Here is a 22,078-nt window from a genome sequence, read left to right on the forward strand (position 1 = left end):
CCAGTGATTTCCATGACTTGATTTTTTTAAAAACATTTTTTAGACACATATGTCAGCCACCCATATATTTATTTATTTTTATTTATGTGTGTTGAGCTTACATGTGTCTCCACAGATCTTGTCAGATAAATAAATTATTATTAGGTTATTATTAGGTTTCTCACACTCACACATACTTACTGAAACAAAGAAACAAACAAGGACATTGTTTTCTTATAGGGGTTTAATAGTCAATTCCTATTTTCGTGCAGTGTACAGAAATGCTGAGTGAACAATATTCTTCTGTGCAAACATATAAAACATGATGGCCCCTAAAAGCCAGTCGATTTTCTTTCTGTACAAATTCAGTTTTGCACTAAATACAATATGGACTAGAATTGTATCTTCACTGCCTTAATGAGCTTTTTAGTGAGTGTTTTATTCTTAAAAAGAAAGTTATTTCACAATGCAGTGACTGTAGAGCAGTGATATGGTTTTGAACAGGTCAATAGGCCTACAAGTTAGAATTTCTACATTAGTCAAAGAACCATCCACTGCTGTTTCTTTTCATTTGGAATGAAAAACAGTAGGCTTCTTTTTCACCTTTCCACAACAGCATGGCACAAATGCACAAACTAGCATTGTTGTGAGGTGGTGCGAATGCTAGTTATGGGAGAGGCCTAACTTCCACTATTGGCTACAGTTAAACAAACAAAAAAAAGGCAATAAATAAACTACATAGTAAATAAAATGAAAATGATAAAGATGTATAGAACGTAAAATGAACCAGCAAACACAAGGACATGTTCAATCACAAATGTGACCTTTGTTTAATAGAAATCTAGAAAAATGTGAAACACTGCTTGTGATTTTACATTGGTTATTTAGCAGAATACTCTTCGAAAGTATTACCTGTCATTACCTGTGCTAATGACATTTCCGAAAATTAAACACTAGTAGGTGCTATTACATTTAAATAGATAAAAAAAATTGAATTAAATAAAGTTAGTTTTCTTCTGCAAGGCAGTTCATTTGTTTAAAATGATGCCATTAAAAGCTATTCCTATTAAACAAACCATTACTTACCATATATATTATAGCTTTGAGATCTGCCCCAAACTTCATCTTCTTATTTCTTTAAATAAACCAATTCCTAATCCAAAACCAAAATTAGTCACAAACTAGATCAAGTCCTAAATATATAAATATAATCCTTTAAAATCTTGTACATAATTGCAGCTCAAAATTCTGGACTGTTCTGTCAGTAGGCTCTAAGTCTAAAATTTAAATAAATGCTAAAGAATTACAAACACCCTATAAACAGGGTGACAACTTATCTGACGGAGGACCCATTTGTCAGCAACAAAAGATAGCAATAGCTTCAAAGTGTTGTTAAATACTGAATATATATATATATAAAAAAAAAACAACTTAAAATGATCCATAAATTAGGGGAATACATAAGCTATACTGTCTATTGTGACTTGTGCATGAATGGTCATGTAATTCTATGCCAATGTCTTTCCTCTGTACATTCTTTTTGAAAGCCAATAATATACATTACAATTGAGTACCAATTAACAGTTGACAGTGAATAAAACAGAGATATGTGGTTAAATGTTCAGCTGCAGTTAAAAGAGTTTGAACTGTCAAATGAAGAAGCAGTGAAAATTATATTTGTATACCAGTGCGCATACCAAAGTCAGTCACTCGTTCCTTATAGATAAGCTTAAAAACAATAAAAAAAAAATGAATTCAAGTAAACACGTGAAGCATGCAGATCTGACTTCCGCTAAGATGCAAAAAAGTACCATTAAAGTTTTTTTAGGCAGTCCACTTCAATTCACTTTTATGCCACTGGCACGAGAGAAGTAAAATAGGCATAGAACTCTAGGGATTTAATATTAAACTTACTGCTTTTTTTCTTAATAGAATCAGCTTCTTTTATTTTAAACATTAGGACATGGGTATGTCCTAAAGTACAGAAATATGGCTTATTAGAGTCCCCTGACACTGGTGTACACACTGGCTAGTTAAAGTGGAAACCCGGGGAAAGACTACAAGCCCTGAAGGTAAAGCAGTAAGGGAACAGTTCTTTCTTTCAGCACAGTGTGGAGTGTGGAACGGGCCTTCGGATGTCCGCGCCGTGCCTGAGAGGAGTGCCAGAGTCAGAAAAGCGGTCAGTGGTCTGAGTGGGCTCGACAGGTCATCTCGTATCGACGCAGGTGATTGACCAGCGACTGCACGTAGGTGAAGACACACTTGGAGTCTGGCTTCTTGCCCATAATCATCATGTCCTCCACCTCCAACAGGGGCATACAGTTAGCAAAGGCCCTGAAAGAGAAAGAGGAGGAGAAAAAATGATCAGATAGTTAAAAAATAGCCTGTAGCCTATGACAGTGTCAGAACTTTTACAAATATACAGTAAAATTTGCACTGAAAACCACTAGGTGGCAGAGAAACACTGTTATAATTGAGGTTCAAAGAAAAAACTGCAAGAAAAACAAACAAAAACTAAATCACCATGATGAACAGCATATGATGGGTATGCAGATACAGAAACTGGGTTTTAGATTTGATATATATATATCAACATTTCTACTTTTTGAAAGAAATCTGTTAATTTTTACATCTAAATTAGTAAAGCCCTAACACAAAAATGAGCTTAATTTAGACTTCAATCTATTTATTTAAAAAAGCATTTGAATAACTTAATGATTTCTGACAAAAGGAGAAATAAATGATATTAGGTTATTTGCTGGTAATGCTCATTTGATAGTTGAAACTGATACTGGGACTACATCTATCTGGATTAAAATTACAAAGAAATATTTTAAGTGCATCTTAAAAAATAGAATATCATTAAAAAGCCACTTCATTTCACTAATTTAGTTAAAAACTGCTAAACTTATATATTATTATATGTATATATATATATATATATTATTATTATTATATATTATATAGATGTATTAGAAACATTGGTATATTTTAAGGGTATATTTCTTTTATTGTTGATGATTATGGCTTACAGCCAATGAAAACCCAAAAATCAGTATCTCAGAAAATTTGAATATTGTATAAGAACAATTGGTACTTTTGGCAGTCCTGCTGGAAAATGAAATCTGCATCTCCATAAAAGTTGTCAGCAGAGGAAAGAAGCATGTGCTGTAAGATTTTGTGGGAAAACAAAACTGCACTGACTTTAGACTTGATAATAAAACACAGTGGATCAACAGCAGCAGATGACATGTCTCTCCAAACCATCACTGATTGGTGGAAACTTCACACTCGACCTCGAGCAGTTTGGACTGTGTGTCTCTCCACTCTTCCTCCAGACTCTGATCCCTTGATTTCCTTTAAATGAAATGTAAAATTTACTGATGATCAGTGATGGTTTGGAGAGTCATATCTGTCATCTGCTGGTGTTGATCCACTGTGTTTTATTATCAAGTCTAAAGTCCGTGCAGTTTTGTTTTCCCACAAAATCTTACAGCACTTCATGCTTCCCTCTGCTGGCAACTTTTATGGAGATGCGGATTTCATTTTCCAGCAGTAGTTGGCACACTGCCCACACTGCCAAAAGTACCAATTGATCCTAGATAATATCCTAATTCAATCCTATATCCTATATCAATATAACGTGCCTTTTTCTAACAAAATATTTTTCAAGATTTACTCTGAATAAACACATTACCACAGATGCAGAGGGTTGTTAACCTTCACTTTAAATACGTTTTTCTACATTTTATAGTTTTCTTTGATGTAGGGACAGGGATTTTGCCATGTCTGCAGTGTTGCTTGGTAAAGGTGAATAATTATTGTATTATAATAATATTTTCTAAAGGTTTTCAATTATTTATTTTGCTATTGTCATAAAAATATCAATCTATTTAAACATGTCCAGGATATGTTTACATAGCACTATCCATTTAAGAAACATCTGACATCAAAACACTTTATCAAATGAAATTAATCATGTCTCCATATTTAGCTGAGGTAAAGATTAAGCTGTCCATGCTGACATATAAAACATCACAGTAACTGAAATTAAAACTGTGTCTATATGAAAAAGAACTAAATCATCTTTAAAACATTCTTGCTGCTCTACTTTAGCCACATTTGTATTAAAGAGGCAATAAACACCAAACATTATTTTTTCCATTAATAGCTGAAATGTGTTCCTGTGACGTAATGAAACATACCTGTCCTGCTTAAAATGTTTATAAATCTTTCTTAATCTTTAACAAACGCTTTTATTGTGATAGTTTCCGCCTGTCAGGATAGTTGCAGCGCCCTCTCAGGTTTAACAACACCTCCCCCTGCTGATGTCCATCTCACCACTATCAGAGACACACTGCTGCAGTTCTGCCAATCAACTCTCCCTCCTGCTCTGACTCTAAACCCATACATCACCCATTGCCCCACCCAAACTACCCTTCACTTTTTTTTTTTAATTTGAGCTGAGGGTGGAGTCAGATAAAATCAAGAGTTTCAATATTTGCTAAAATTCTGAATGCATATTTTAAGATGTGAGGGAAAATGCACAGATTTCTAGAATGACACATTAACCAAAGAAGCAAAAATTTAGAATCAGTATTGGTGACAAAATTATCATATCAGCTCTGATCAGCCCTACTGCCTCTGCTATGGTATCAAGTTAGTATTCTGTATAATGATCAACCCATTAAACACGGAAGAACAGCAAGGCTTTAGACAAGCAGTGTGGAGTGATTTATTAACACTGTGAATAGTTTGCTATAGAACTATCTTAATAGACAGAACTCCTACAATGCTAAACTAATTATCTTTAGACTGGCTTGCCAAGAACACAAACTGGCTACTGTGCAAATTCAAAACAAGGCCCTCACCAAGACCACAATAATCACTGGTGGCATTTAGCTTTTCTGAAGGCATGTACATCTGGCACCCGCAGGAGGAGTTCTGGCTTTGTTTGGTGCTGTTCCGTTTCCATCACATATGCTGAAACGGTAGCTAAGGCAGTGACTATAAAGGACGACAGGAATCTTTGATCCTGCAGTGCTCTTTCTTCATGTCATGAGGCCCAAACCAAGACCATGTTTGGGCGTCGGATCCCAAAGCGCTGTACACTCCTGCAAACACTGAGTGATGGTGAACGTAGCCAGGCTCTTGATATGACGTTATGCTGATCCGCCAAAACTGACAAACAAAGCTGTGATAAAGAACATCACCTGACTTCATACAGGCTTTACCCGTATACAGCATCGGCTTAGGAAAGGCATTGCCTTTTAAGTTGATAGTTTCTATCTTTTCATGCCCTTTGTTAAACAGTGTAATGCCTGTTTCGACTCTGGTTACATTTGGACTTTAGTGACTCTAAGAAAGCAATCAAAAGATATTTTTTGCCAACTTTTTTTTTTTTGGAACTTATCCAGACATTTTACACTCTCACATATTGATTTAGCAAAACAGTACACCAACCACCTCCTGAAAAAGATAAACGTTCAGCAAAGAATTAAACTTGTCTCTTGCCCAAATACAGTCCATCAGCCAAGATAGACTCGGTTTATGATTAGCATTACCATGATAATGTAGCTAACATGTGATGGATGCTAATACCCCACCAATCAGAATTATGCAAACTGCACCACAAAACCTGCCTTGCATTCTGGTAAATTAAACTTTAAAATTTACAATTGAAAAACTAAAGGAGCAAAGATGACAAAGACTTCTTGGCTAACCAACCTATATTTGCAGAACAAAACTGCAAACTGTTACTTTAAAACTGTTGCCCCTTTCTCTAACCACCGTCTTACCCTGAACAACCCAACAAACCAAAAACCTCCATCCCACCCAGCCCGCCAACCAACCCCACCCAGCCATGATCACTGGTCTGGTCTTTCCTGATAGGCCTTATTGCCACTCTCACCGTTCAGCGTTAGTTTGGACCTTAGGGGGAGTTCTTGGTTTTGACCAAACCCTTCTGCACCAGGCCTCTGTAGAACTCTTGGAGGTACGTATACACGCACTTCCAGTCAGGCTCCCGCATCCTCACCATATCGTCCACATCCAAAAGCTGGGGACAGTCTGCAAGCGTCCTACTCGCAAAACCATGGGATGAAAGGGAGGAGGTATTGGGGTAGAATAAAGAAAGAAAGGACGAACGGAAGACATAAAGAAAACAGAACGAGAGAGAGTAAGTGAAGAGTGTAGTGGGCAGCCACACATCAGGGTGAGACAGGTGGACAGTAAGGAGGGAGGGAGAGAGAGAGAGAGAGAGAGAGGTGGAGAGACACAAAATCAGAACAAACATTACATTTGTGATGACAAACATTTTGATGTGCTTTCATGCTTCATGATCATTTACACAAGCAGTCAAAACAAAAGCTGAAATGGAGAACTGCTGTGCATCCACTCAGCTTTGCTTTTTCATGGAATCACAAGTGCAGAGACATTCATATCACACAGTAAGACAACAGGGACTTAAACAGCAACTTTTCAGTCCCCTATTCTAAAAACACAGACGTAAACGTGGGCTGTGAGGTGACCTGCGGCAGACGCTCTGAGTGGAGATTGTGTGAACATGGGCACTGGGTGATCAGGATGCAGGATGCAAAGGTGAAGAACAGCAAGTCGTGTTATTATAGCAAGTCATTCCATCTTGAATGGCAACATATCTAATCTCGCTTTTGTAAGATTATAGTAGGAAAACTTTCCCACTGGCTTTATTTTCTCTTCATATTTTCTCTTATTCAGGAGAAATACAGCACAAAATTAGAAAATGGCCATTTAAGTAACAAATACCGGTCAATATTAATCAGTAATGGACAGTAACAAAGTAAATGTTACTATGTAGTGTACTTCAGTTCATTTATGTCTGTACCTTAATTCTTACAGACATATTTACAAACATCTTATATTTTACTTCACTAAAATAAACAATCTGTTTATTAGAGTCAGATTTATTAAGGACATGAACCTAGAGTCTTTCACCTAAAACCATTTGATAAAGTAGCCTTGTTACGAAAATGCAACCAGGACAGCAATATGGTTTAATACCTTTGGCACATTTGAAGGGAAATACTTTAGTACTTTTACCTAAGTAAATAACTAGATGGGGGACCTCTGCTTGTAAATTGGTGCAACACAAAAAACAGTATAACATTGCATGTAAGTAAAGCTTTTAAAACACAAACCTTTATACTTAAGGTTAAGATATACGATAATATAATAATATATGGTGAGAACCAGAAATGGATAGATTTCACTGGTTCAAGGTTTCTTCTCTTGCTTTAACAAAGGTTTCACCCCTGGCTTGCTTTATGACAAGTAAGGCAGTTACTAAAGACATCTCTGGCAAGACTAGCTTGCATTATTGTTACTCTGTAGCTAAACAAATGTTCAATTCAGTGCCACAGAACTGAATAGTGTTTACATGTGCAGTACTGAAGATATTGGCTTCTTTCAAGATGGCTGACTTGCAAGGATATCTTTTTTTCTGCAGGCTACACACACTACAGGGCACACTGTGACTCTAAAAAGCAGGTGAAAGTAACAGCCACTGATGTGTAAAAGCCCAGGGCCACATCAGTCAGTCAGGATGAGTGAGAGTTTTTTTCCAAATAATTAAAAAATAAAAGAGAGAACTGAAAAAAGAAATATGATAGAGTGAAAAGGTCAAGGGAAACCTGAAAACCCATTCACGATTAACCAGGAGATCAAGTTAAGGATTCACTAAACGATGCCAAGTAGAGCTTATCCAGCGAAGGACACACTTAGGCCATTCATTAGAGTCCAGCTGGATGCCCCTGGCTTAGTAAAGAGTCGAGCTGTAGGGGGCGTTACCTCTCTGGGGAGAGGAGGGAAAGTGGAATAAGGAAGCATATTAGCAGTGGGCAGTTATTTTACTGAACCGCTTCACCAAACACTGAACAGCAGCCATGAAATGTCATGACTTTATGACATATGATGCAAGAAAAAGTAGGATTGTTAAAATGATCCCAACAACCTTTTATTAGATCAATGCAGGCTAATTCCAGAGGCTAAGTAGAAGCAATGTTTCAGTAGAACAGGTTAAGGTTTGTGTTGTAGGTTAGTGTCTTTAGCACATACCCAGTTAGACCTCTACAAAACACTCTAACCCTCAGGATCTGTTTCATGAATAATACGGTGTTGCACAGTAAAATCTTAGAGGAATAATGCTTGATAAGCTGATGACTGCAGCAATTTGGCTTTAACCTCAGTATTTATTCATTTTATGGCTGGATCAAATAGCATTTTAAAAGACAGATCACAACTAACTTTACCTTTAGGCATGTTTGTTCTTTCTACCAAAGATTCTGAGAGAAAAATTGTTATAAAAAAACAAACAAAATAAGAGATTTGGCTGAAGATATACTGAATGCTTAACACGTTTTTTTGACGTGTATTTTTATTCATCTTTTCACTCTTTACACCACTAAATAAATTAAATGTGTCAGCTGTGCTATTTTAGTAACATGTTTACCTCAGTAGTGCAATTTTAGTCATACATTTATTTATGAATTATGGAGGACAATTGTCATTGTTCTGTATAAATTATTAGTTTTTTTTACTTAATATACCAGCAAATATCAGCAAATATTCTATGCAACCCTATAGTGTAGTTATGTTTAATAAGGACACCGATGAGTCTGACTGGATTTTTGTAACAGTAGTAATGATACAAAATACTAAATGCCAAAGTTAAAGACATATATTTTTAATATTACATATATTTTTTATATATTTATATATAATATTACTTCATTAGGCAACCTAAATCTCCTGGAGGATTAATTGTTGGTGTGTTACAATTTAAATGTGGTACTTTAGTTTAAATTGCTGTAACCAGTCAATTAGGCTAACTTCCTGTCTCTTTATGTAGTAGTTTTGAGGTTCTCTAAAAAGATGGACAATATACTCAGCTTCTCCACTTTGTTAAAACAGTTTGCTATGTTAAAATATTTTACTAACTGATCTGGGCTCAGTCTTTTGAAGAAACATATTTAATGCATAGAGACTAGCTGTTGATTTCTACATTTAAAGCAATACCAAATTTTGTTGCTTGATTACATATTAGACATTAGTAGGGAGTGTTAATCATTAAAAGATCAAGAGATGAAAAATATTTACTGGCACAAGAGGTTAAAATTTCACATCCTAAAGATTAAACTTTTTTTTTGTATATTTTAATTGCTGTCACAAAACATTTAAAACACTGGGTTTTATTTCTATACTCACTCTGCTGTTTTGAAGGCAACCTCAAAGTTTTGTCTGCGATTGCTGGGGCTGAGGGCAGCGTAGTCAAAGGCCTCTGGGAAAAAGTTGTGCACCAGAGCACAGAACGCCATTCCATCACTCCAGCTGGAGGAGAAGTTCTGAATGTCCACATTCTAAAAGCACACAGAGGAATCACAGAGGAAACTGAGAGTCATCTGTATAGATCTTGCTGGTTTATGAGCACCTGAAGCCCGTCAGTGCTGATGTAATAATAAGCTTTGAACTGTGAAGAATGGGTATTCTTCATTGGCTGTGCTGAGCAACGAGTGTTATTTGCATTAGAGACACTAGTGTTATGCTTGTTGACTTCTTTACCTCATAGTCACGAGTCTTCGCTCGGCACCAATCTAACAGCATCTGTTTGATGGAGTTAGCATTGGGTACACCAAAGCTAGTGGAGCGCTGGACCTTGTTTATCTGGACAGCTGGCGAACTGTAACCAAAATCAAAAAATATGACTGGAACAATGCATTTAAACTGCAAAATCTGTGATTTTATAATCCTATTAAAAATGAAATTTGAAAAGTATGCAAAGAAACATCACTAAAGATTCAACTAGCATCTTTACACTCCTGCATTCTAGCTCATCGATAGATTACAGGGGTAGTGTGTGATCATCAGCATCTACAGTTCTTTCTGAAGGCCTTAGAGAACTCTTTGGGTCTGGCCATGGAGATGAACTCACTTCACTAAGGGTGTTTTCACATCAGCAAAATTTGGTCCATTAAAACAGACTCTGGTTCATTTGTACCCTTAGTGCGGTTCAGTGGTCTCAGTCTGGTCCCAAACAAATACTGTCTCTGCTTCATGTTTACACACGTGGTCTGTGCAGCATCCACTGCTCGCAGCCGAATGATTCTGTTTACTTTTACAGTGTAGCGTTCTGTATTAGAGCAGCTTCACACTGCACAGATATATGTGCTGGAACACAATGTTCTCTCTATATTCACTTTATTGCTCCTGTGCCAGACAGCTCTGACCAATCAGAGGAGACAATATGCTCGTGTGGTTTATTGGTGCACATTTTGATGCATTTAGGTTTATGCCTGTGTGAAACCAAACCAAACAGAGGAAGAAATGCTTCAAGTAAACAAAATCATCAACTGATCCAGACCAGAGAAACCAACTACAGGCGTGAAAACACCATAAGACAGACTCCTCCCACATCATTTTGTAATCATTTGCAGGCTTTACCTGATTCTTACACATTTTAAGTAGTAATAAATGTGGGAGTGTCCTATATTCTTTCTTAAAATAACTTTTTTTAGTATTTTTTTCAATACATTTTACTTTTAACTTATGTTTAAAACTTATGTTTAAACTTTAAAAGTAATTCAGATAGTTTTACCTGTATAGTTCTATAACCACCATCTCACACAACTGTTCAAATTAATCTCAAATGTCCAAATAACAAATATGTTCAAAATGACAAATATTATGTCTTAAATTGCAATATAATAATCAAAACTAAGAAGCCAATGTTATTTCTATTTTTATATTTCTTGCTCTTTTTGTTAAATATAAGTTTGAGACTCGTGTCATTGTTCTTGCTAACACTATCTGCACCCAATGTGCTTATTTAGAAATTATATATATATATTTATATATTTTGATAGCTTAAAAAGAAAACAATAAAATGTGCTACATGGTGAGTTGTAACCACACTGCTACACTAACCACAAAATAACTACGATATCCAACACTCTTATTCACTGTATAACTGCTCTTTCAAGAATGGTCATAAACGTGTAGTGCTCACCTTCCACCGTCCTTCTCCAGCTTTTCAATCATGGCTTTTCTGGCCTGAGAGGTTGAGGTCTTGGGAAGCGTTTGAGCCCTCATGAGCTCCTTCTTGCGCTCAGCCTGCCTGCGCTCCAGCGCAGCCATGGTGCCTCCACTGCGCGAGGTGTCGTCCTCGCGATCAAACACGCTGAGAGAAAGCAAGCTATTATTAAACTATAGCACATTTTATTGATCAGTGGACTCCCAATACATAGAAGAACAATCGCTCAAAGGTATTTCCCAGAGAATGCTCACCTTCCAACCTTCTTGGAGGAACTGGAGGAAGAAGAGGAGTAGCTATAAGATTTAGTTTGCATGGTCCCTCCTGAAACCACAGAGATATACAGAATTTTACTCAGACACAAGCTGCAATTTAAAGGAATGATAAGAAAATGAACTGAACAACTTACTGTCAGACTTCTGTGTGTAGGTGCTTTCCATGATCGTGCTACGGGACACCCTGCTGCCATCATCTACACATATAGGCATTCAGAAGAACACAGATAAACACAGGTTCAGTTAACTGAGTACAGTATCCTCCCTCTTCCCCATCACTTAAGTTTAATCCAAGCCAAAGTGAGTACTGTTAGCTAATGAAACAGAACATAAAGTTTACTGTATATGAACTCTATCTTAAAATGTTCTAACTGCTTTCACTGCAGGTGTGGCTATTCACCTGAATATATTAGACCTGCATTCACGTATAATGACTTTTTAACATTCATTTATAAGTTGTCTGACCAGAGGAGGATGGGTCCCCCCTTATGTATAAGCCTTGAAAGTACATGTGATAGTGTATGTGATAATATAAGGTACTGTGGCGTGAGGAGGCGGGGGAACCGTGGGTCCGCCCCACGCCGGAACTCACAGCCATGTCTGTCCCAGCCGGTGTGCATTCAGGACTGATTAAGCCGCCAGCTGGGACAGGCATAAAAACTCTGCCTCAGCTCACACTCGGGAGAGACTTGGACTTGGGAGGAGTGAGCTGAGGCCGCACGGACCTTTAAAACGACCCCGAAGTGGTTTATAGACTCTAGAGCCCCATTGGGCCATAGTATGTTTATTTAAGTTTGTTTCTGGGTGTGGTGGAGGGCGTTTAAGAAAATAAAGGTACGTTTTGAGTTCATTTACTCCCCGTGTCTGTGTATTTCTGTGAGCTTCCTCCTTCCGGGTCACAGTGGTCACGCCCCTAACCCCAGGGGCCTACCACAGTACATATAAGGTTTCCTCCTCCTCCAGTTCTGATGTTTCTTTTCCTTGCCTCCGGACTCACTGGGGGTTCTTTGTTTTATGTTCAATGGTTTGCCTGATTCTCTGTAAAGCTGCTTTGCAACAACATCAGTTGTAAAAAGCACTATACAAATACAATTGATTTGATATGATCTGTTGATTACCTGACTGGGCGAAACGGTTGGTTTTTGTGATTTCACTGATGGTGGAGCCATCTGCAGACTTCTCAATCTTCTTCATCACTACCTCCCCAGCTCCCGGACCTCCTCGAGCCTTCTGGCTCCTCTCCTCTCTCTGCTGCCTCAGCTCTAGCAGACGCACCTCACGCTCCTTCTCTCTTTGGTCTGAGTGAAAGAGGAGCAGGGAAGAGATTAAAAAAGAAACACTCAAAATAACCTCTCTGAAAAATTCCTGCACTGATAAGTGTAAGTCACATTTCAACTCTAAAACATTTACACAACAACACACCCAAGAGATACCCAAAACTGTAGGAAATAATCTTTCTAAAAGACATTTAAGCTGATCTTTTAATCAGACTGGGAGTTTAACAGCCTTACCTGTACATTTTAAGCTCCAAAAATAACTGAGTTCAAAGTTCGAGAAAGAGTCAAAATATTGAAAAGGAACCTAAAGGCGCACGGAAGAATAGAGCTGTTAGGAGCTTGTTTCTGGATTTGAAGTTATTCTGGATTTAAGAAATTAACACGCAGAACACGAGGTGTATAAAGTGGAACATTGGTGAACTCTTAGTTGAACGATGCAAACAATTTTCATGCAAATGCAACTTCAGTGGAACGTCTATATCTAAACACAAGTGCAAAATGAGTTAACACAATGCTGGCACACAACACACACTTTCAGAAATCAAAACTTCACACACACACACACACACACACACACACACACACACACACACACACACAGCTGGAAGGTGAGTCACCATACCTAGCTCCTCCTGAGAACAGCCCAACCTGGCTTCTAAAGGCATAAGGGGGGAATAGAAAGGTGGAGTGAGGAGACAGAAACAGAACAAGTCCTCCGGAGGTGAATGTAGGGAGCTCATGGATGAAAGAGCAAAATCGTTTGCACATATGATTTACAGAAAATGACCAGAGAATCATAACCCAGTTACCTTAATGCACATGTAATTAATTATCCAGGTCAAAACACTCTCACTACAGGAGGTTATCAACGTGTTTTAAGCACACCAACACACTTGATACATTACTGGACTTAGGTCTGGGGGGCTGGCAGGATAAAGTCTGATATAAATGATCTAAACATATCTATTCAGATGTATAGTTATTATGTATATGTATAGTTAATATTCAGAAATGTTCTGGGTCATGTGCATGTGTCAATGGGGCTCAAAAAAAGAGAAAGACAGGGGAAAGTGATGGTCACATGATCACATTACATTTACAACCTGGAGTCCAAAGGGCAAAAGAAAACACCGGAGAAACCCTCGTGTAAAGGAAGTATACTTAAGAGCATTAAAGTTTGTTCAAATTAGGTAAAGAATACTAAAAGTGAATTCAATGTAATAAACATTGAATATACTTTCTCTGTATTTTCATAAAATGTAATTTTAGGGAATATGCTTTAAATTATACATTGTGTTAATAAAAAAATAAATTTAGAGGTATTAATTTCTGCTTAAAGTGCACTTTAGTGTATTTTTTCCCAGTAGCATTAAGGTGTACACAATATGTGCATCAGTACGCAAAGAAGTACATTTACAGCATACTTAAAGTGTATTAAAAATTATGTTTAAAAAACGCATACTTAAATCTACTTAAGTTTGCAGAAGTTGTACAAAAAAACACTCAAAAGCACAATTTAATATTTTTATGTTGTGTTTACATATAGATTTATAACTGAAATATCCTTAAGTTGCCATAATTACATTTAGTATGTATTTAAGTACATATTTACATTTTTTTTAAATATGTACTTTTTCATGTTAAATATACTGTTAAAAATATATACTTAATATAATATAATATATACATACTTATATAATATAATATATATATACTTAATATAATATAATATATACTTAATATTTATAATTAATGCATTTTTATTTTATAAGGTAGATTATTATAAGACTAAAATTATTAGACCACCACAGATGTTGCTGTGAAATAGTCGGTAGTTCACCCTGTAATTTTCTCAGAGGTTGAGAGAGAAAATCCTTGTTTGACCTGGACGGAAATAAAAACCACAGAGGAGCACATGGGAAAAGAGAATTATTTCAGGACCTAAGATAAACTGAATCCTGACCAAATACCATTAAAAAGAGACAATAAGTAGAGAGGGCAGTACGACAGAAAGAAAGTAAGACTTAAAACCTTTTTTGGACAGGAATAGTTTTACCTGGGGAGGTGGTGTATTCATTAACAGAGCCTGAATGCTACATGTCAGTCATTTTTACAGACTGTGTGCTCAAGCTTAAAAATCTTTTACTGTGTATAAAAAAAGCTGTAATATATTTAGTTTATATTTATCCCATGCAAATCAACATGTTTGTAAATATTCTATGCTTGATGATGCGTTGAGTTTTGTAATGCATGGTATAGATACCTTGATTCCTTCAATTATGTAGCAAACCTTTCTTACCCGCTGGGAACTGGTCACATATTTAACAGACGTCCTGTAGTAAAGTTACGGTACTCCAGCTCCCTACATAAACTAATCCCGTCCACAAAGTACTGAAGAAAGACAGAAATGACACAATGACATAAAGGACTGACCTCTCTTTTTCTTTCGGAGTTCTCTCATAGCAGCCCTGATCATTTTCCGCTCTTCAAAATCTTTGGAATCATCGAGCTGTCAGTACAACAACAAAGCACAATTATTATACAATACACACACACACACACACACACACACACACGAGTGCTTAGACGTATTTAATCTGTGATCACATGCAGGGTTTGATTTAGGCCTTCTGTTTATCCCTTTTCTTTACTTTGTAATTCACTTCAACAGTGTGATGGTAATTTCCTGACATACCATTCTGTCCAGGAGCTCCTCATCCTCTATGGCCTCCAGCTGCTCAGACGTGAGCGCTCTGCTGCTGCGCACCTCACTTTTCACTTGGGCCACTGATGAGCCATTAGGGACAGCTGGGGCTTCACTGGCTGTCTGGACGGGAGGTTCGATTGTAAAGCCAGGCTCCGTGTCCATCTGCAGACCGAGGTGGGGGGAAGATTTAGAATAAGACTCAGTAACTCATACATGTGCACATAGGAGCATCAACAGAACCGGTCAAATCACATAAATCATGAAGCAAACTCAATTACACAATAATGTGTGAAGTATGGAACAGCACAGGTCTGACTGTTTGACCCCTAGAGTGAAGGTAGCTGGTGTCTTGCTGTGGTGTAGGGGTGCATGATATGGACAAAAATGCGATGTGTCATAATGTAAATGTGAAAAGTGATTTAAAGAGTTTTTCAGGACTTGCTTTGCCTGCACTCATTTTTTAGTGTGTGGTTTACTGTGGACCTCTGCCTCACCCTCACCCTGCCTCCAGCCTTGTTATTTAATGTGAGCCCAGCCTGATGCATGGGGATGCGCAGGTGTAATACAATGCAGAGTTTGCTGTTATTCAAGGCGTTATTAAAGTATTTCAATGTATTTATCGTAACGTTATTATGACCAATTCCCCTCATCCTACTGTAAATCATTTCTGTCCTACTCAGGTAAATAATAAACAAAGACCAATATCAAAACACCAGCTGAATATCTTTTAAAGTACAGGGCTGTTTCCTTCAGTACAGTTTCAATGCCTTGAACAACATGTGTCCAGGCCCATCACCACAGTAAAGCACTTTATGTTGTTTTTTCAACCTTCGATTTCAAAGCTTCCAATATTTACACAGTTTCAGTCTTTAAAGTTACTTAAGTTAACACATTTTTTAAAAGTCCTTACTTTGTCTAATTGTCATAAATCCATAGAAAAGGTCTTGAAATGCTGAAGACAGTAAAAACATTTTTTTTTTTTTCTTCCAGCTTCCAAATCTCTTACGCAAGTTAGTTTTCTGATGTATTTCTCAAATCAGAATTAATATTTCTCAAAACAGGTTTGTACAAACAGTTATTCTTATTCTGGAAAAGATACAGTTATGTATACATATCAGATTTACGTTTCTAAAATCACAGAATTGTCAGATCACAGATCACATACTGTACTGTATATCATTATACTCTGATGAAGCATAACATTATGACCACCTGCTTGTTCATACTAAGTTGAATTTAAGCACGTATGCACTGAAGTAGGGTAACATAAGATACTGTGAACAAAAGCAATTGATTATTTGGGAAACAGCAGACAGTTGTACAGAATCATTTACTGTTTGTATAATAAATAAATAAATAAATAAATAAATGAAAAATGGGTTTTGTGATCTGCACAAGTGAGTAGATGATGTGAAGATTGAACAATTGGTTTTGAAAACATTTAACTCTGGGGTGAGAAATGCTCTAAAGCGATTTTTAGGCTATTTCCATTCATTCCTTTGTTTAGCTAGCACAGATAGTACTGTGGGCCCAGCGACGTGTACATTTCATTACAACCAGGTAGATAACCCCAACACTCTATTTCCAGTGTCAAAACTCAAAACAGGTATATTTTTGGGCAAAAACAGATAATTGATGTTTGTTTGTAAACTTATTATTTTTGATTATTACTAAGAAAGTTGTCTTAATATTGTCTTTATAATAAACATTATTACATTCATATTAATTAATTTAATATATGGTTAATTAAATAATTAGTTATAAAATGTAATCAAAAATGGTCATCCTGTTTATTTCTTTATTTTATTTTACAAAATCAGTATAGAAGAGAGGAAGGGGAGATGGAAAAACAGCATGGTGTGTGTGCATACGCATGGAAGAGTTGGGGGAAGGGAGATCTGATCTATCCTTACAGCTGTGTTTACACAAAAGCCATGGAAGCTGGTTGACATTTAAACAGGAATGAGAGCGCGTTGATTTCTGTGAATGTCCCTGAGAGCCTGGCCGGCATTCAGACTCTCATAGCCCAATCCCAGCCTCTGGATCAACCAGTAACTCCCCGTCCTGCCAGGTGGAATGAAGTGTGTTTCCAGAGTTGGAGTTGCTAATCGCTCAGATCATGCATAGCACAAAGGAGTCAAACAAAAACAAACAAACAAAGAAAACAATCCTTAAACATATTTAAAAGTCTTGGTGGAAAGAGATGTGGTGTAACACTAACATACTGTAATGTTTTGAAAATCTGAATGCTTAAACAATACAAGCCTTTTAAACAATTATACGGGATGTGTCCTATATTCACCCTATTTTCAATTACAAATTAGAGCCACCTTTGTTCAGCTTGTGTTGACCACGGATTCACTAAAATAGATTACAACCACAGCGAAAAAAACATGCAAAATGATCAGTATAGATATAGATATTATGCTCAATTAGAGGGTGTCATGATTAAAATGAAGAGAATAATTTAAATTGCACATCACAAAAAGAAAGGAATTTAAAACAAATTTAAAACATTAACCCAAATGCTCGTATGTCTGCTCTTACCACTCTGTGGAGGAGAAATCCGCATCAGAACACCCTAAATTACATTACATAGCATTTAGTGGACGCTTTTATCCAAAGCGACTTACAATAATGAGGTACATCAGCAATTAGGGGTGTGCCATATCGTATTGAATGCAATATTGGCAACATTTTTTTATATGAACAATATATACAAAAAAAAGAGCTTAATTTCACGAGAAAACTGTATTGGTTATGAAGCTCCAGTGAACAGCACCGGATGTACCCGCTTCAGTTCAGGAATTTTCCTCTCACAGAATGATAAGAGCAGACATACAGATGCTTGTGTGGATGTTTTACAGTCATATGAAAAAGTTTGTGCACCCCTATTAATCTTAATCATTTTTAGGTCTAAATATTTCAGTTTGATATATCTAATAACTGATGGACACAGTAATATTTCAGGATTGAAATGAGGTTTATTGTACTAACAGAACATGTGCAATATGCATTAAACCAAAATTTAACCGTTGCAAAAGTATGGGCACCCTTATCATTTTATTGATTTGAATACTCCTAACTATTTTTTACTGACTTACTGAAGCACAAAATTGGTTTGTAACCTCATTGAGCTTTGAACTTCATAGCCAGGTGTATCCAATCATGAGAAAAGGTATTTAAGGTGGCCAATTGCAAGTTGTTCTCCTATTTGAATCTCCTCTGAAGAGTGGCATCATGGGCTCATCAAAACAACTCTCAAATGATCTAAAAACAAAGATTGTATAACATAGTTGTTCAGGGGAAGGATACAAAAAGTTGTCTCGGAGATTTAACCTGTCAGTTTCCACTGTGAGGAACATAGTAAGGAAATGGAAGACCACAGGGACAGTTCTTGTTAAGCCCAGAAGTGGCAGGCCAAGGAAAATATCAGAAAGGCAGAGAAGAAGAATGGTGAGAACAGTCAAGTACAATCCACAGACCACCTCCAAAGAGCTGCAGCATCATCTTGCTGCAGATGGTGTCACTGTGCATCGCTCAACAACACAGCGCACTTTACACAAGGAGAAGCTGTATGGGAGAGTGATGCGAAAGAAGCCATTTCTGCAAGCACGCCACAAACAGAGTCACCTGAGGTATGCAAAAGCACAAATATTACTGTGTCCATCAGTTATTAGATATATCAAACTGAAATGGCTGTTGCAAACACCCAAATATTTAGAACTAAAAATGATTACGATTCATAGGGGTGCCCAAACTTTTTCATATGACTGTATATAAAAAAAGTTTTATGGTGTCCCACTAGGTTGTTTGAGAGCTAGCCAATCATTGCTGTACTAAATCGATCTGAAACTGTAAATTAGTCTGTTGGAATGTTGATTTAGCAGAGCAAGCCAGCTACAGCACTTGCTACTTTACACTGCATTCACTTTGAATACAATGAAATATTTTCATATGCCATCATATTACGATGATTATGATGTAAATTCTAACACAAAAGCAGAAAACATAATTAGCCTGTAGTTTTCATAGCAGAGATGACAGCAGCTTTCAATGCTAAGCTAGCGGATCTTATAAAACAATGTGATCTGTAAGAGATTTCTGACGAGCCTGAACTAGATACTGTCCTAGGTAGCTATCCAAACTATCAACCACTTTGAGTTCCTCTGAACCAGCGATCTCTCAGTCATAGTGGCAGTGCCTCAGTCTGCTGGACCACTCTGAGTTTACTTATTTTTTTAATAATTCTGTTAAACCACGGTTCAGATTTTCATTTGTTCATTTTCGTAGAATTTTTTATTTATTATTACTTTTGTCAGATGAAAGTTATTTCTTTAACCATTGTGGGTTTTCTTTTATTAATCGAGGGGTGCCAACAATTTTGTCCACGTGTGTAGCTTTTAATATATTTTACTAAATGAAAAAGTCACAAAAACATACAGCAGAATAAACAGAGAATCAAGAAGAAATGGAGCCAAAACATTATTACTAATACTAATATTTACATGTGAGCTGCTTCTTTTAAACGTCTATTTTTTACTCGTAAAGGCAAAAGTAAAATCATAATTTACAACATTAGGGAAAAATAACAGAATGTTTGATATATTTATTTGCAGGAAGGGCTCAGATATTTAAAGCATTTACACTGTTTAAACACAAAAACCTGGCTAACAACCACTATCAATAAACACACAATCACATCACACTGCATATTCCCAGCCTTAATCTTTTAGCTACTTTATGCTAAATTAAATTTTGTTTAGGACAGGTCCCAGTATGATCCCAGTATCATGAAACAAAACAAATAGTGGGCCAAGTGCATCATCACACATCCTGTATCGAGAATATGAAAATCTTTTAGGCACCTGAAAAATAAAGTTTAAAAAGTAAATAAAAAACATATTACAAAAATGCAAAAATATAGTGCTTCTCTGTAAAATCTGTAATGAAATGTGATCCAATGTAGATTAAAAAAATCTCCTTAATTTCCCTAATCAAATCTATTCTAGTGACATACAACATACTTATAACCAAGATAAATGACTTTAAACAGTGCACTTAGGCACCCAAGACTTTTCTCCAGTACAGTATATATATATATATATATATCTATCCTGTTCATTTGAATATACCCAACTGTAGATCACAGTGTATATGCCCTTTAACAACCACAAATCTTTAGGCGTATTACTCTGAATATGTAAGTGTGTGTAAGACAGCGTGTGAGAACTGTACACATGTGAGTGGGTGACAGGCAGTAAGAGTTAGATGGGGATTTGGTGTGTTTCTTAAGTGATGACACAAGAACATGGGAGACAAGACCCAGCTATAAACAGAGGAGGCCTAGTTTCCATAAGCACCCTAATGTTCATGGGAATTCAGTAGGAGTGGCCAAAACTCTATATGTTTAGACAGCAAGACTCCGTACTCTTTTTATAGGGTGCAGTGAAATGCTACCTGTCCGTATGCATTGCACAGAACCCAGCATTGATAGCTCATCTGAAGCGTCCATAACTGCAGCCCATGCTTGCTCTGTAGATTCAGCTGAAAGAATCTAAATGCAAATGATAAATTAACTTTTCATGCGTGTCAATGTTAGAATCGAAAAGATATATTAATTAATTAAAAACTGCTTACTTTGAGAAGCTTCTCCTTAAATGTGTAGTCTACAATTTCACTGGGATCAGCTTTTGGAGATGGCAGTCCACAAACCTGGTTGTAGAGCCTCTGTGAGAAAAACTGAGGCTCCACACCACCATGCACAAGGCATACTGCCATCATGCGGCCCACCTGCCTGTACAATCCTGTGTATAGTGCTAGTGCACATAAGAACAATTCAGCAATATGATCATACCTTTAACTGCAAAATCATTTTAGTAAACAAGATCACATTCAATATAAAACTGCACACAGGTATAACTCACCTTGTGAGTTGCAGGATAACCATTTATTCCAATCAGGCCCTTCGAATATATGGGAAGTATGTATGTCTTTCATAAGGAGCCTGAGAAACTCTCTTGTGGGACCCCCCTCATCTGCTGCGCCCTCACCTTGTCCATCAACATCTTGGAAAACAATGTCCAATTTGGCCCTTGGATCGAATCTGTTCCTTCGAAAAGCCCGAAGTGCACATTCAAAGACACTGTCTCTGATGACATTTATTTGATTTGACCTTGGTTTAGATGCCCAGTCAACATTACTGCTGAGATGGTGAAGCAGTTCCTTCAGGTCGGATCTAAAAAAGCACCAAATGCACATAAAGGTTATATACTTTACTTTTCAGGCATTACTAAGAAAGCATAACTGTTGCAATTGTATTGGCATCACTCACACATTTTCTTCTGGACTGTTTACAAATGTGGTTGCTCTTGTAGGGCTGGTTCTTGGGCTGGTGGTGTTCATAGTAGTTGCTCTTGTAGGGCTGGTTCTGTAGGGCTGAACCTTACGACGTACGGATTTCGTACTATTGTCATACGAAGTGGCCCCATAGGAATGAATGGGGCCATCGGAGGATGGCAGCTAGATCGAAGGACGGCAGCTAGAACTCCAGTACTGTGTGTAATGGAGCCACGGGTCAAAAGTTTGGGTACCCCTGCCAGCACTGCAATCACACTCGCAGTTTCTGTAGGAACTGCAATCTAGTTATTATTATTATTATTATTATTATCCTATATTAGACTGTACTATTTATTTTATTAAAAATGTTTATTCTTTAAATTAATAAAATATTTCAGTTACTGTCACCAACAACATTATTATAAACACACCCTGT

General features: G+C 36.9%; 1 protein-coding gene across 1 annotated transcript; it reads right to left on the reverse strand.

The window, feature by feature from the left end:
• Positions 1–205: 205 nt before the first annotated feature.
• Positions 206–21,084, reverse strand: LOC125795232 (smoothelin-like). The gene is made up of 12 exons (XM_049473730.1): positions 20,944–21,084; positions 17,851–17,854; positions 15,292–15,509; positions 15,030–15,105; positions 13,219–13,251; positions 12,438–12,617; positions 11,454–11,516; positions 11,299–11,368; positions 11,021–11,191; positions 9,577–9,694; positions 9,223–9,374; positions 206–2,313 (listed from the first exon to the last, which is right to left on the reverse strand). The coding sequence occupies exons 1-12, from the start codon at positions 21,082–21,084 to the stop codon at positions 2,160–2,162; spliced, it is 1,380 nt and encodes a 459-aa protein (XP_049329687.1). The 3' UTR covers positions 206–2,159.
• Positions 21,085–22,078: the final 994 nt, after the last annotated feature.

Source organism: Astyanax mexicanus, unplaced genomic scaffold, assembly GCF_023375975.1.
Source record: "Astyanax mexicanus isolate ESR-SI-001 unplaced genomic scaffold, AstMex3_surface scaffold_45, whole genome shotgun sequence".
Classification (NCBI taxonomy): domain Eukaryota; kingdom Metazoa; phylum Chordata; class Actinopteri; order Characiformes; family Acestrorhamphidae; genus Astyanax; species Astyanax mexicanus.